The sequence below is a fragment of the Diabrotica virgifera genome, chromosome 3, assembly GCF_917563875.1.
Source record: "Diabrotica virgifera virgifera chromosome 3, PGI_DIABVI_V3a".
Lineage (NCBI taxonomy): Eukaryota > Metazoa > Arthropoda > Insecta > Coleoptera > Chrysomelidae > Diabrotica > Diabrotica virgifera.
In genome coordinates, this window is record NC_065445.1 from 155245139 (window position 1) to 155262434 (window position 17296).

Genomic DNA, 17296 nt, shown 5'->3' on the forward strand with positions numbered 1-17296 from the left:
TTCTCCTGTCACCTTTTTTATATATTGGAGTCATATATGCAACAAAGCAGTAATTTTCTGTTAGAAATGGGTAAGAATAATAGTCCTGGATCCCGCGTACCAAAAAAAAGTTTATTAATAGCAAGCTGAAAATTTGTTAATAGCTAAACTATGTCTAGTCGGACAAACTTTGATGCATGGGAACACTGGAACAGGGGAAGTTTTAATTGTGGAACAGTTTAAAAATTTGGAACGTCAGATTACGAAAACGTCCCATGTATTTTATCGGACAGAACATCGAATTGATTTGTTACAGTTTCATTAAACTCTCATGCAAAAATCAGACTGCTATTACTAACCAACATGGTTCCTGCTATTTTAAGAGCCTATTACATCTTCCTAAATTCAGGACCGATATTCAGGATACGATTTAGGACACTAAATTCAGTCACTGTAGCTCGCTATTACACCATCCTAAATTTAGGATGCTAAATAGCACAAAGACAGGGTCTGAAAACCAAGAAGTGTTAAAACCACAGGGGTTCGGTTTAGGGCAGTCATTGAGAGCAGACTATGTTATTATCTCCGAATTCTATCCTACTGCATGGATTTTAATCAAATTTTAGGAATAGACTCAACTTATCTCCTTTTTCAAAGTCTACCCTATGCCGATGTGTGCTTTTGTCTTGGGGGCGGTTCCCACCCCTTCTCGGGGGTGGGAAACTTTTGCTTAAATAACTACGGAAGTTGCTAGAGAACCTAATTCTAAGCAAAAACTACTCTATAATTTTTTTTTCGAAAACTCGATACTTTTTGAGTTAGTCGTGGTTGAAAATTGGCCATTTTCATTGAAACAACACCTTTTCAAACGGTTTTTTGCGAATACCTTAAAAACAATGCATCTAACTAAAAAAACTATATAAAACTTTTTTGTAGCCTATAAAAAAACAAAGAGATTCGTTTCTTCATAAATCTTCTAGTTATAACACAAAAAGAGATATGATACGTAAGAGAATTTGTTTTTTGGTGCAATCTCAAATCAGTGTATTCAACTTGAAATAACAAAGAAACGGTCGATTTTAGGTGTATAGTGCTACCAATACCTTTTGTTGTGATTGAAACGTTCTTTCAAATAAGCAATATTAAATGTCGATTACATTCAAACTAGCGAGATAATGCTGCAAAAAATTGATGACTAACGAATTTTAAGAAAAAAATGAGAAGTATATTTAACCCCTCATCCACAAGAATTTAAATGCATCGTTTTCCTTCTACAATACATTTAGTATTATTTATATATTCAAAAAGTTGAGCGGCTTTAAAATGAATGGTTTTTGAAAAAAATAAAATCAAATTATAGAGCGCATATTTAAATTTTCTTAAAAATCTTCCTTTTTCTCCATGTAACTTGAAAATTATAAGAGATACGGTTATGAAAAATAAAATTAAAATGTTTATCTAAAAGAAACCTACATTTTTGTATGGCATTTAAGTTACATGTTACATGGAGGAACAGGAAGAAAATTTAAAAATGCGCTCAATAATTTGATCTTATTTTTTTCAAAAACCGCTCATGTCGAACCCGCCCAACTATTTGAACATAAAAATAACACTATAGTAAAATGTATTGTAGAAGGAAAACGATGCATTTAACTTCTTGTGGATGAGGGGTTAAATATTCTTCTCTTTTTTTTTTCTTAAAATACGTAAGTCATCAAATTTTTTGCAGTTTATCTCGCTTAGTTTGAATGTAATCGACATTTAATATTGCTTATTTTAAAGGTCTTTTCAAGCACAACAAAAATTATTGGTCGACACCTAAAATCGACCGTTTCTCTGTTATTTCAAGTTGAATACACTGATTTGAGCATGCACTAAGAAAACAAACTCTTTTCACTTACTATATATCTTTTTGTGTTATAACTAGAAGATTCATAAAGGAAACAATCTCTGTTATTTTATAAGCTACAAAAATATTTTATATAGTTTTTTTAGTTAGATGCATAGTTTTTAAGGTATTCGCAAAAAACCGTTTGAAAAGGTGTTATGTTTCAATGAAAATAACCAATTTTCAACCACGAATAACTCAAAAACTATCGAGTTTTCGAAAAAAAAAATATAGAACAGTTTTTGCTTAAAATTGGGTTCTCTATTAGCAACTTCCGTAGTTATTTAACCAAGAAATTTTCCACCCCCGAGAAGAGGTGGGAACCGCCCCCAAGACAAAAGCACACATCGGCATAGGGTAGACTTTGTTTCTTGAGCTGTTCCCTACTTATTGTGAAAATATCAAGTAAATCGATATAGTAGGATAGAATTCGGAGTCCCATACCCTCATTGACTGCCCTAATTTAACCAGGTTAAACTTTTAAAAGCAGGTAAACCAGGTACGCTCTTCGAAGGGCTCGAAAGGTAATTATGATTGATTACCTTTCAGTCAACATCGTGACATGTTTATCGTTTTGGGTACATCCAGTGACATTTTTATTATTTTGGGTGCATAGAAAATGGTACAGGATTGTACACATGTACATCCATCCGATTTACTAGAGATGGCATGGTGGAACTGGAGCAGGTACCTCTTATAACACACAACTTTGGAGAGATTAGAACTATGTATGCTTACTGCGTTAGATGCCGCAGAAATGTAAGAAAGTTTGTTTAAACATAAATTTTGGAAAGACACAAAACATGACAAACCTGGTAATACCAAGCGAAAATCCAAAAGCCGACTTCAATGAAATAGCATTTTGTCCATAAATATAAATATTTAGGGATGAACTCCAAATTGCCAGACAACCAAACTGCCGAGCTACAAAGAAGGATCACTTTAGCATGGGTCGCATACGGAGCTCTATCAGACATCTTTAAGAGGAACATGCCAAATTATCTGAAAAAGAAGACGTCCGACTAATGTGCGCTTTCAAACATGACTTACGGCGCCAAAAAATTATCGTTAACCCAGACTACAACAACCAAACTTGAGTGCCCCAAAGAAGAATGAAACGGTCTAGAGATGGCATGATGGAACTGGAGAAGGTACCTCGGAATAGGTCCCAATCGTCTATTCCACGCACCAGTGACCAAAAAGTCGACGGTATCGGTTTCGATTTCAACGGCGCCGCATCGACCGCAATTCGCAATTTACAATAAACTCGGAACTGGATTCTCGCTCGGAATAGGTTTTAGCACAGCCACATCGAAAGAGCCACCATAGGGTTAGTAGGGAACACATCGGCGACGTTCGTTTCGATTAGGGATGGCACGCTGGAACTGGAGCGGGTACGTCGGAATATGTTTCAATCGACTATTCCACGTATTACACGTGACAAAACTTTGACGGCATCGGTTTCGATTCCAGCGCCGGTCGTACACTTTTCGGAACGACCGGGCAAGAGATTTGAAATGAAATAGGTACGGAATAGGTACCATAGAGAAACGCATCGGCGGCGTCTGTTTCGATTCCAACATCTCACATCTGTTTAATGTGATGGGTTCAAAAGAATTTCAGGTCGATACGGCTGTAACAGATTTCTAATTTATGGCAGATATAGTTGTCATTTAAAACTGTTAAAATTTTGCCTCTTTCGCATTTTGTTTTTATTTATATGACTATAATCTAATCGATCCTATCTTCTATAATAACTTAGTGTCTTCATTTTCCATTTGTCTCTGACTTTAGGTAATTTAAAAACCCATAATAATTACATGTAAGAAAAATTTTAGTTGTGATATAGATTTACGAATTGGAGGAAAAACATGGTAAGAAATATAAATATAAATATACAGTGAAACCTGCCATATCCGGATCAATGTGGCGACAGACCGATCCGGATATGAAAAAATCCGGATATCAAGACCACTACTTCTTTTAAAGTCTCTGAAACGTTTTCTCCTTCATACATTCAAGTAATCAACGCCGTCAATAACTTTCGTCGATAGACACGTTTTATAGATTCTATAATACATTATTTCGCCATCTTTTAGTTCTTCTTTTAGTGCGCTGTCCAACAGCAGGAGTGCCCTTCTCGGTAGATTTCGGCAGATCCGGACTTCGCAGAACCGTCCGGATATGGGGAGGTCCGGATATGACAGGTCCGGATATGGCAGGTTGTACTGTATTTAAAAACCAAATTAAATACATGTCATCCTCTAGATCACGGATTCCCAACCTTTTAGTAACTGCGTACCACCTGAAATATTTTGAAGATTTTGGCGTACCACCAAACATTTGGGGGTAGGGGGTCATGGAATGGAAGAATGCCCCCCGATCATATTGTTTTTAGAAACATGTTTACTATCAGAAACATGTCCATTGGCTTGTTTTATAGACACAATTGTGGTGTCTAATTTTAATTTTAAAATATATACCGTAGTCCAGTACTTACAACCAGTCTTACACGAGCAATTAGTGACAAATGGCATCAAAAACAGCATAGCTTGTCAGAAGAGCATTGGATACTCGGATTTTAACTCAATTCAGAAGTCAACTAAGGATTTCTCTTTAAAGCTGTGTTTCACAGAACTATTTTCTATTAGATCGATGAATGTTTCCTGCAATTACAACTCATTTGGTGAGATTCCTGCAAAAGGATTTCTGATCCTGTCAAGTTTGGAATAATCTTCAGAGAAATATTTATTAAAACTTTCTTGAAGAGATTCCAAGTGAAGAATTATGAATTATGTCAACCACTACATCTGGTGTTTGAGATATTTCGAAGAATACTGTATTCTGCCACATCCGCAGACAGAGGCCCAGCGTAACAGCTTGTTTCACCCACGCGACGCGTACCACCTGAAATCGTCCCACGTAACACCAGTGGTACGCGTACAACTGGTTGAGGACCTCTGCTCTAGATTAAAAATACAAAATTATTGGTACCTACCAACTAGGTTGATCGTTTGAATGCGATGCATAGGGCTAAAACATTAACTTGTAACTGGCTGAATCACTAATGTGTATGCCAATAACAAAAAAAATATTACCGAAAAGTACTATTGTGTTCCATCTCTACGATTTAGCCACTTAGGAAGTCGAAAAACCTTCCTAATTAGGATGCTAAATGCTAACTGACTAAATGCGATTACACTATCCTGAATTCAGAACGTTCTAAATATCGGACACTAAATTTAGGAAGATGTAATAGGCTCTTTACATGTTCTTCGTGTTCCACTCAATAAAATGCCCAGTTGGTGATAAACACCAGTCTGATTTTTGTATGAGAGTTTAATGAAATGGTGACAAATCAATTGGAAGTTCCTACAAAATACATGGAACGTTTTCGTAGTCTGGCGTTCCAAATTTTTAACCTGTTCCATAATTAAAACTTCTCCTATTCCAGTGTTCCCATACATCAAAGTTTGTCAGACTAGGCACCGTTAAGCTATTAGGGAGTTTTTGTTGCTACGTAACGTACGCATCTCCGTATACGTAAAGCAACTAACTGCCTTAACGTAACGTAAAGCAAATCGTAAAGTCACTTTTAAATTCCGTTGACATTCAAAAAAATAAAACAATGTTCACACAATATACAATTAATATACAAATGTAAAAAAAGATAAATGAATAATGAAATTGTATGGTTTTAATTGCTTCTATTTAAATATAAAAATATTATTTTTCCTTAGGTTAAAATTTTTTTTATTTTTGTTTATACCTACTTTTTAGTTGTAAATTATTGTATACCTACATCAGAATTCCAGTAGGTATAATGTAAATAGTGTGGTAATATTTATTTGAAAATTTTACTGAAACTAGGTCATTTGTTTATCTAGTTATTAATTGTGGTGATCACTGTATTTCTTAAATTAATACAAGATTTGTTTGTTTTGCTTTATTAATAGACAACTTAAAAACAATAAGATTTTAAATCTATTATGAAGTTCCAATTTCCAATTACAAACAGAATAATTTTACTCAAATAGACTAAACCAATAACCAATATAACCTTAAAATGTTTATAAACGGATAGTACGCTGATGAAATGTTCATTTGGTGGGTAATCGGGCAAGATCCTCGTGTGCATTCGGTGACTCTCGGCTCGATAGGGATGCGTATGAACCTAACGTACCAGCCCGTAACCTTAGGTAATACGTATCGCGATACGGGAGTTCAACCTTTAATGCGCAAGCGTATATGTCAAAAAGATGCGTTACGTTTACGTATTTGTGTGCACAAAAACTCCCTATTAACAAATTTTCAGCGTGCTATTAAGAGGCTACAGTAGCGATCAACAGGTAGCAACAAACGCGTTCCAAGATTGCGGCTCTAATTTTGAATATTTTGTCGAGATATTTGGCACACATATTCGTAATATAATAAAGAATGGCGGTACAGAGCCCAATTTCAGGAATATGTTAGTACGTGGAAATTACTCTATAACTAAATAAAATATTGAAAATAGGAGCCTGTACCGCCATTAAGAAAAAAAAATAAACTTTCTTCAAATAAACTTTTTTATCCCATGCCTAGATTTTGTGTAATCTTGGAACTACTAAAATTTTTTATTTCTAACAAGAAATCGAACATATTATAACTAAATAACTCATTAGGCAACATAGAGAAATTATCACTGTCATTTTGACAAATCTGCGTCAGATTTTCTCTAATCTGTTCAGTTATCTTTATCGATATCTGTTCAGTGCAGTAGTGTGTTAATTTAAGAATTCGTTTTTGTTGTTTCATAGGAAAGTATTGTAGTGTATATTGATAGTTAATTTATTATATATTTGTTGTTGTTGTTGTTGTATAAGTTGTTGGCCTCTTTGAAAGAATAGATTGTTGTTAATTGTGAGTTGTAGTTATATGTAGGTAGGTAAGTATATTTTACGTAAAAGTATTTCGAATTCTAATGCGAGTATATAAAGTTTTAGGAGGATTTTTTATTCTAAAAATATTATCAATAGTTTAACAAAATGGAAAAAGTAAATCAAACGAAAAATAAAGTGAAACCTTCAAAGAAAAAGTCCATTAAAAACCGTGCCAAAATTATGCGAAAATCGAAATTTGTTTCGCTTCACAACAAAAAATGATTATTTATTATATTTTTATTATTAGATATTTCATGCAAATACCTTTCTAAATACCTATCTTAACATAAAATTTTCACCCATTTTGGTTTATTTTTATAAATATCTATTTATTAATAATAAAATCATTTTCTATTACTTCCATTTAGCGCAACTACGATATTGTCAAAATATTAATCTTAGATAATGTCAAAGATTACCACTGTTGCCAAAGTTTATGATACTATCTCCCGAAGTTATATTTTGTTGCTACCTGTTGATCGCTACTGTTTACTCTTAATCAACTTTTTTTTGGAACGCGGAATCCAGATCTATAGTAAAATGTAACATATTTAAAAATTGAAAGATTTTAATAGGGCTATTCATCTACAGTAATTTGTTTCGAGCGTGTGTCATGTGTCATATAATATTAATATATCTACGTCATACGTTATTGGTATTTACCAATGATACAAACCAAAGACGTATGGCTTAGATATATCAATATTATGTGACACATGACAGAAGCTCGAAACAAATGACAGTCGATGAAAAGCCCTATTTTGATAAGAGAACATATTTTATATAACTATGGCAACACTGTTAGCAGTTCCCGGGAGAGATTAAAACGAAGCGTTAATAACCGCTATGAATTCCAAGATTTTATTGGTTAGAACTACCCACGTGATATCTGTGTTCGTATTGGTCAAATGATTAAGAATGACAGAGCGGGATATTTAAATACCAATACTGTATGCAAAGTGTCGTTTCAAGAAAACAAGTCTGCTGACCGAGGATAACGGATAAATATTTCTTGTTTATCTTACAATTGAAGACCTTGGAACCAGAAGGGGGCATGCCACCAAACAATATTTTGGAGAAAACATCATTTTAAACTTATTTTCAAATCCTGAAATCCAATTTTTAAATTTTTCTTGGTAGTGAGGCCCATAATCGTTTGGAAATATGATATTAAATACACAAATAAAAGTAACACATATGTTTATTTAACGGTTCTTGAGTTTTTGAACATTTTTTGAAAAAATATGAGGTTTATCCCCTTTTGTATAAAAAATATATTCTAAAATATGAACATAAAATGCAACAATAAAATAATTCAGTTGTCAGTATTTTCAATATCTGAAAAATCGTCCAAATGTTCATTGTCTTCCAGTGGTTCATTATTCTCAATATCTGGTAGAATCTGTTGGCAAGCACCAATTTCTGCCTACACTGTTTTTTGCAACCGCAAGGTGCACCTAATTTTTTTGGCTCTATTTTCTTCCCTTTTGTATTTATATACATATTCGTAAACTAGATTTTTTCAGTCTTGCGCTTAATTTTTTATGTCGTTAGGTATCCTTGTGTCTCCATCTAGAAGGCGCCTTCTTTTCTGGAGTTCGCAAGAAAACTCGAGAAGTCTGTGGGGTATAAAACTATTCATTTTCCTACAATGAAGTAGGTATGTTACTAAAAAGGTGTAAGCCACAAACAACCTTTAGAACAATCCTAATATTTTTAGGTTCGAAAAATATAACATACGGGGACAAGCCACACAGTAAATAAACTTACTGTTCCTGAGTTTATATTTTCCCAATCGCTGCTACTTCCTGATACTGTCATGAGGCTGAATAGCTCATAAATGTAAAGTCCTGTGATCATAGATCACTTGAAGTGATTGTTGACAGACGATGACACAGGACAAGGACACGAGGCCTCATGGCAGGGGTTAGGTCAAGTAAGGACAATGGAGCAATGACTTTGAATTATAAAATATAATTATTGAATAAAGTACTATAACAATTCACAAGACCTTAAACATTATTACATGGCGCAGTCTAGTGGAAAATAAACCAAAATCATGGAAGTGAGGTTACCAAATACATTGTCATTTGAAGGAAATGTGGCCGAAAATTTTAAAAGATTCAGACAAAGTTTTGAAATATATCTGATGGCCTCTGGAAAAAGTGGTAAAAGTGATGACGTTAAGGTAGCAATTTTACTCAATCTAATTGGAGAAGAAGGCATTGAAATCTATAACACTTTGGAATTAACGGAGGCCCAAAAAGGCAAGCTAGCAGATGTATTGGAAGCATTTGAGTCTTATGTCACGCCTAGAAAAAACGTGGTCTATGAAAGATATGTGTTTTACAACCGCATTCAAGAAGAAAGAGAGCCGTTTGACCACTTTTTAACAGATTTAAAAAACAAAGTAAAAAATTGTGAGTTTGGAGCAGAAGCATCTTCAATGGTAAGAGATAGAATAGTATTAGGCACTAATAGTAAGGATGCACAACAAAACATGTTAAAGACCATTAATTTAGATCTGGCTAAAGCTATTGAAATATGTAAAATGCATGAAATATCCCAAGCTCAAATAAAAGAAGTTCAGAACAGCTTGGAGAAGGTTAAAATTGAATCAATTGGGAGTAAAGCCAAGCAGGGGCAAAATTCAGTCCAAACATTCAGGAGTGCAAATTCTAGAGATGAATATAGCTGCAGAAACTGTGGGAGAGTCCATGGGCCAAGGAGGTGTCCAGCATATGGAAAAAAGTGCAGAAAGTGCGGTAAAAATAACCATTTCGATAAAGTGTGTTATCATAGCAGGTTAGTGAGAGAAGTACAAGTGGAAGAAAGTGAAAATAACGAGGTAGGTGATTTTATGATATCATCAATCACTGTTAATGAAATCAAGAATAAAAATAATAAAGACTGGATCGAAAATTTAAAAATTAGTAATGTTGATATACCTTTTAAAATAGATACAGGGGCACAGGTTAACATTTTGCCTAATGGTTTTGTTCAAAAAGTTTGCAAAATTAATGATTTAAAAGAAACTAAAGTCATACTTGAAACATATGGTGGTTTTAAGGTCGTTCCTATTGGTACAATAAAACTTGTCTGTAAATATAAAAATATTGATTATTTATTAGAATTTGTTGTAGTTAAAGATAGCCTTACACCAATTTTAGGGTTAAAATCATGCTTAGATTTAGATTTGATACGAAGAGTAGATAACATAGATTTAAACATAACAAAAAGTGCCTTTATTAAACAAAATAGTGATGTATTCATTGGATTAGGCAAATGTCCTCAAAAATGTAAACTAAAACTTAAAGATAATTGTGTTCCTGTAGCTAAACCACCACGAAGGGTCCCTTTAGCCATTAAAAAAAAGATTAGAAAACACACTTTTAGATTTAGAAAAACGTGGCATCATATCTAAATGTGAGGGTCCTACTGAGTGGTTGAGCAATTTAGTTATCGTTGAAAAGCCTGATAAAACGTTAAGAATCTGTTTGGATCCTAAAGATTTAAACCAAGCGCTTGAAAAGGAATATTGCTTAATACCTACTATTGAAGAGATATGCAATAAGTTAAAAAACAAATGCTATTTTTCTGTTTTAGACTTTAAAGAGGGATTCTATCAAGTTCAGCTAGATGAGGAGTCCAGTAGAGTTTGTGCATTTGGAACTCCCTTTGGAATTTGGAAATTTGATAGACTTCCATTTGGACTAAATATTGCCCCCGAATTTTTTCAAAGAATTAACTTAGAGAATTTTGGTGATATTGAGGGCTGTCTTATATATTTTGATGATCTTTTGATATTTGCTGATAGTCTTAAAGAACATGATAGAATCCTTAATGAAGTATTGGAACGTGCTAGAAATATTGGGGTAAAATTTAATTCTAATAAGATACAATATAGAATGTCTGAAGTAAAATATTTGGGAAATACATTTGATAAAAATGGTATGAGACCTGACTTAGATAAAATAAAAGCTATTATTAATTTAAAAGAACCCAATAATAAAAAAGAGTTACAAAAAATATTGGGTATGATCAATTATCATCGCAGTTTTATACCAAACTTATCGGATGTATCAGCCCCATTAAGAGAATTGTTAAAAAAGAATACACTTTGGGTGTGGACTAAAAGTCACACAGACGCATTAAATTTAATAAAAAAGTTAATTTGCTCACCACCAGTTCTTGCAAATTTTGATGAAAATAAGTCAATAATAATTCAAACAGATTCAAGTCAAAATGGCGTGGGATGTGTATTACTGCAGAATCATAAACCGGTATCTTTTGCTTCTAGGTCTTTAACTGATTGTGAAACTAGATTTAGCCAGATTGAAAAGGAACTAAATGCAATCCTATTTTCTTGTACTAAATTTCATAATTATATTTATGGTAGAGAAGTTAAGGTATTCACAGATCATAAGCCATTGATTTCGATAATGAAGAAAGGCATAGCTGAAGTAGATTCTCCTAGACTACAACGTATGAAGGTAAAATTATTAAAATATGACTTAACTGTGGAATATATGCCAGGCAAGGAAATGCTAATAGCTGATTTGTTATCTCGTAATTTTGTGAAGGAAAAGGTAGAGGATGATGCTTTTGTAACAGAAATAGTGCATACAATAAATATAACAGATGAAAGGAGAGAGGAATTTATAGCTGAAACTAAACAGGATAAAAAACTTCAATTGATCAAAGATTTTTGTGAAAAAGGGTGGCCGTCATGCTCTTCGAGGGTACCTTATGTAGTAAAAGATTATTTTAGTATTAGGCATGACATCTACATATTGAATGATTTGATATTTTATATGGACAGAGTTATAGTTCCGGATTCTTTAAGGCCTAGGATGTTAAAGTTTCTTCATGAAACACACTTTGGAGTTACAAAGACACAGCAAAGAGCAAGGCAAGTGTTGTTCTGGCCAAATATGAATAAGGACATAGTGGATTTGGTTAGAAATTGTGTTGATTGTGAGAAATATCACAGAAGTAATGTTAAAGAGCCATTAATACTAAGAGAAATTCCAGAACTTCCATTTCAAATGCTAGCGGCTGATATTTGTGAGTTCGGAGGAGCATCTTATTTAATTGTAATGGATTATCTCACAAAGTGGATTGAAATTGTTCTGTTGCCGTCCAAAACATCCCAGTCAATAATAAAATCATTTAAGACCATGTTTGCCACTCATGGGATTCCTTTGGAAATTGTATCTGACAATATGCCTTTTGGCTCTAAGGAATGTAGAGAATTCTCTAGAGAATGGAATTTTAAATTTGTGACATCTAGCCCTAGATATCCTAGATCAAATGGGCAGGCGGAACGAGCTGTTCAGATAGCTAAAAATATTCTCAGAAAGTGTGGTGATCTTCAGTTAGCTTTATTAGAATATAGGAACACACCACTGTTAGGATCAGACAAGTCCCCAGCACAACTCTTGAATAGTCGTAGACTTAGAAGCAAACTTCCAGTCTTACATGAAAAATATTTACCAGAACAAGTAGACCTAACAAGTGAAAAGAATAAATTGGATGACAAAAGAAAATTGTACAAGCACTACTATGATAGAAATACAGCTGCAAGAGAAGAATTAAGTGAAGGCGATAACGTTGTTATAAGGGAAGATGGGCAATGGAAACCTGCTGTGGTCAGGCAATGTTTACAAGAGCCAAGATCATATGTTATTGAGAAAGAAAATGGAACATTGGTAAGAAGAAATAAATATCACTTGAGACCATCTAGTAATACGCCTAAACATCACATTAAATTAGAAGATGATCTTGATGATAATCAGAGTAACAAACCTTCAACATCAATGGCCTGTGAGAGTGAAGTACCGAATCAGTTTCCTACCAGAGGTAAAAGAGTAATTAAACCCCCAACTCGATATAATGATTTCGAGATGTACTAGTTTTGTAATCACTTAATATTATTGTTAGTCGTAGGTAGTATTAGTATTTTATAATATTTTATTCTGAGTTTATTGTAGTAAGTTCTCTGCTTTATAGGAAGGGAAAGATGTCATGAGGCTGAATAGCTCATAAATGTAAAGTCCTGTGATCATAGATCACTTGAAGTGATTGTTGACAGACGATGACACAGGACAAGGACACGAGGCCTCATGGCAGGGGTTAGGTCAAGTAAGGACAATGGAGCAATGACTTTGAATTATAAAATATAATTATTGAATAAAGTACTATAACAATTCACAAGACCTTAAACATTATTACAGATACTGTATAGTCTTTATCATTTTCGCTTTTATTTAAAAATGGATCTTGGTCACTGTGTTCAAAATCAAACTCAGAAAAGTCTATTTTCCGTTTACATGCAAGGGAATGTTCCGCCGCCATGTTGATTACTACTGTGGCTTGTCTCCTTCTGTTGCAATATAAAGTAATGGTGACACAACGGGACTTAACTACAGCGGCGCCATCTATGAGAAAACTGCTGACATTTTCTGTTTGGGACATTAATATGGTCTTAAAATGTGCGATTTCTACTTTAACTCATTTTTGACGAAATTGTGGCTTGCCCCCTTCTGGTCCCAAGGTCTTCAATTGACAATTTTTGTGATAGAAATAAAAGTGTGGTAGAAAATCAATATTGAAAAACAGTATTGATTAAAAAAACACTATTTATTCGTTTCTACTAGTCTGCTTTCTAGACTGTAGGTACCTAGTCTCATAAAATATTTCTTTTATCTCATAAAAAATATAAACAATTATTGTATAGTAATAATATTATTTCAATTTATTTCAGTTGTTCAATACAAACACAGCAGCACTAGAATACATCTTATAAATTAAATTATAAATGCATGAAAATTAAAAACAGATAATTTACATAAAAGTAAATATACTGGATATGGGGAAAAGTAATTTAGGGGAAATTATATGTTATATTATATAATTATGATTTTCTTCGGCATTTTGTGAAATATAGGACATGTTGTGTCTTGTGTCCTTTTAAAATGTCTGAAATTTCATATTTCATTTACATTTGGATTTTTAAACGTTTTTTTTTAACACTTATAAATATGTTGCTACGATTTTTGTTTCTTTGTGGAGAAAAACCGTTTCTGTGGTTCAATGTTTTTACATATTGAAACTTTTAAAACACTTCAATTTTTTTATGCAAATTTTGATTAAATTTTTTGTTGCATGTAGGTATATTTGACAAGACAATCTAAAAATTTCTGTCACTTAAATTATCTAAATCGGGTGTATGTATTTACAAGCATCATCAAATCTTCATGATCTTTTTTATTGCAAATTAAATTGATGTTACTTAAATCCTTAAAGTCGTGGTTTCACTATCAAATAATTTGATCAAACAGTTTGAGCAAACTCAGGAAGTGACGCCACAACTGCAGTTTGTTCAAATTATAAAAATCTAGTGGTCACACTATCAGTTTAGTTTGATCAAATTTTGTATTGAGAGTTGTGGTAGTATGTACATATATCAAAACCCACAAGCATTCCAACACTTTAACAAATAAGCCCCAAACTCTCTCTCTATTGTAGAAGGGAGACAGTAACTAACCAAAAAGAAATCAAGTCCTGATTAGGAAAAATCTAGAAAACAAACAAGAGTAACTATTGGCTACAAAATCTGCTGTACAAAAATCAGTGTGCACGCTGAAGAAAGCAAAGCAGGGAATGATCAACGAAACAATTTTAATGTGTAGCTAGGCCACGATTGATAAACATATACAGGGGCTCACAGCTTAAATGATGCAGTCGCTACTCAATAAAGCTAGCTTGTGTCAGTGGCTCAATATTTATTAGAAAAAACTTACATACTTAAAGTAGGTAAGTTAGTATGAGTCTTCTAAAATAGCGTAAGCTATGTTTTGGGTTTCAAATATGCAATAATTAACACTCCCAGCGCCAGTGTATTCTTTTAGATACACACTGCATGTCCTCAACACTGTGTACCGAAAAAGATACACATGGCTTGTTGTGTTCGATCTGTTGTGTCACCTAAAAGGACACACTTTCTTAAGTTTTTATATGTAGAGAATAATGCTATGGCCTGAGACAATTTCCTGGTATAACTGGGTTTGGCCTTACGACATGAAAAGATAGGTTGTATGTAACTAGAAATTCGTATGAAAAATGTTGCCATGTATGGGCCAAAACAATTTGCTCCAACTCAGTATGCAGGGAAAGATTCAAGGAAAATGAAGCATAGTGAGATGCTATACGCTGTACGGATGTACATCAAACAAACTTTTCAGAGCAGCCGTCTCCAAAGTCCTAATAGCTATAGTTCGTCCGCTACAACTTTTCCCATGTGTCACGATTCATTTTCAAACAAATTAAGTCAAAACATAAAGTGAAATGTACGCCGATGTGTGTAGTATATAATATACAGTATACAAAATGTATATACACATCGACATTCGTTTCACTTCATGTTTTGACTTAATTTGCTTGAAAATGAATCGTGACGCATGGGAAAAGTTATAGCGGACGAACAATAAGATGTATTGTCAGAGAAATAGCAAATAATCTCAAAAAAGTGCACCGAAATTGAGAGATGAGGTGGAAAGACAGTTTGGAAAAAGATGTAACCATGAAACAATTAGACGGATATTACAAAATAATAATCGGCATAGCTGAACTGCAAGAAATAAATATATCAGCCAAAGAAATAAGCAACAAGGAGTTTTGTTTTCTTTATTAATTTTAGCTGATATCAAAATCATACACAAAATAATTAAAGGATTATTGTTATTTAAGTATGGTATATCTGAAACCCAAAACATAGCTTATGCTATTTTAGAGGACTTATAGTTAGTAACTTACTTTCAGTATGTAATTTTTTTCTAATATTGAGTCACTGACAAAAGCTAGTTTTATTGAGTAGCGACTGTATCATTTCAGAATTGAGGCTGTGAGTCACTGTAGGTGCAGTGCAGTACAATAATTTTGCTTATACAAATTATCAGTAATAAATATTTATTTACATCAAAATAAAAATTCCATCACATAATGATGTCTAACAGCTGATTGTCACTCTGACCAATACGAACAAGCATTAATCTCTCCCGCAGTTCCCTTCTTTAGTTCTTTAGCTTATGAAACAGTAGTTGTCATTCGTGTCATTTCTTGTTGTTTCATGGTATCTAATGGCGGTGGCTTTAAAAATAAGACACATTTTAAATGGCAATTACGTAGAAAATAACGCCTTGTCCCCAATAAAAACTATTATACAATCATCAGTAAGTGAAACAGAATTCAATGATATAAATTATATATCCGTAAACCGTCTACCCTTGTTCTAAACTAGAACCAATTTTATAGAAATATACTTACTTACCTATTTAACAATTCCGAAATATCGTTTTCAGCAAATTCGAGCAGTTCAAATCCGTGCAATTTGGAACTAGAAAGCAGTAAAACGTTCCGTGTTGCCATAGTATCAAATTCTAAAAAGTGAATAAATACGAAAAGATATATTAATTTCATTGATATTGTTAAAATAGAACAACAATAAGAAGATCAAGTATTATGTGTGAATAAGTATAATCTGCTACAACATTAGTTGATTATGTATTAATGTACTTACTCAAAAAATTTATTGTCAAATAAAACTGGAATTGGAATCACCAAAGGGGTCGGGGATATTTAATAAATATTTATAAATTGGATAGAAAAACAGCTGATTGATCGACACCACGTGTTTTCCCTTGACGAGTGTTCAGAGGCGGAACATACGATACGATATTGGAGCTTCTTTAAGGGTCGTTTAAACACAACGATAAGTCACAGCAACTAGTTGTGATGACAAGTTGAAACGCTGTTTAGACGCTGCGATTCAATGCGATACCACCTTCAACCCAACTCCAACTTTGATAAGTTGTGCGATGCACCGTTTACACACAGTGATAAGTTGCAACAACTCGATTGACCTTGATAAGTTGTTTGATATATCGCTGTGTTTAAACGATCCTTTATGTAATTACGTTTTAGGATTCGCTGTGTCTAGGTACACGCTAACGTGTACGCACATAAAAAAGTTAGGTACACGCTTAAACGTCATCAAGTCAGTGATGTCATGATTTGGCGTGTACTATGACTGGGTTTTTTGGTATAGTATTTTTACCATAGAGTTATATATTAGCATAGAGAGAGTGTCATTCAGAGCGAAGTGACGACACCATCTTTTTTATTTGGATTAGTGCTGTTTCACTCTTACGCATAGTAAAGCTGCTACAGTTGTCCTCCTCTTCCGTGCCTATATTCACACTGAATGTCATCATAGATTTTCGATACAATGTGTTAGAAAAAGATGCAGCAAACCAGTCCATGAGATCTTGTCGTCAGGAAGCGCGGAAAGTAGGCTCCCTCTATGTTAATATATACCTCTATGATTTTTACTACAAAAGCGATATTACGTAGGTCAAAATTTTTGACGTAAGAGAACTGTCAAAACATTAGAATGTGACTTTTCATAATTGCCATGTTTATTATAAACATGGCATTATAAACCGCC

At 33.5% G+C, this 17296-nt stretch overlaps 1 protein-coding gene across 1 annotated transcript in view; it reads right to left on the bottom strand.

Annotated features, from left to right (window-relative positions):
• Positions 1-16815, bottom strand: part of LOC126881364 (alpha-aspartyl dipeptidase) — a 130021-nt gene extending 113206 nt beyond the window's left edge. Inside the window, exons 1-2 of the mRNA XM_050645606.1 lie at positions 16370-16815; positions 16121-16229 (exon numbers count right to left, since the gene is read on the bottom strand). Of these exons, the coding sequence (XP_050501563.1) occupies positions 16121-16218 (98 nt within the window). The 5' untranslated portion in view covers positions 16219-16229; positions 16370-16815. The remainder of the gene's footprint in view (positions 1-16120; positions 16230-16369) is intronic.
• Between the last annotated feature and the right edge of the window lie 481 nt (positions 16816-17296).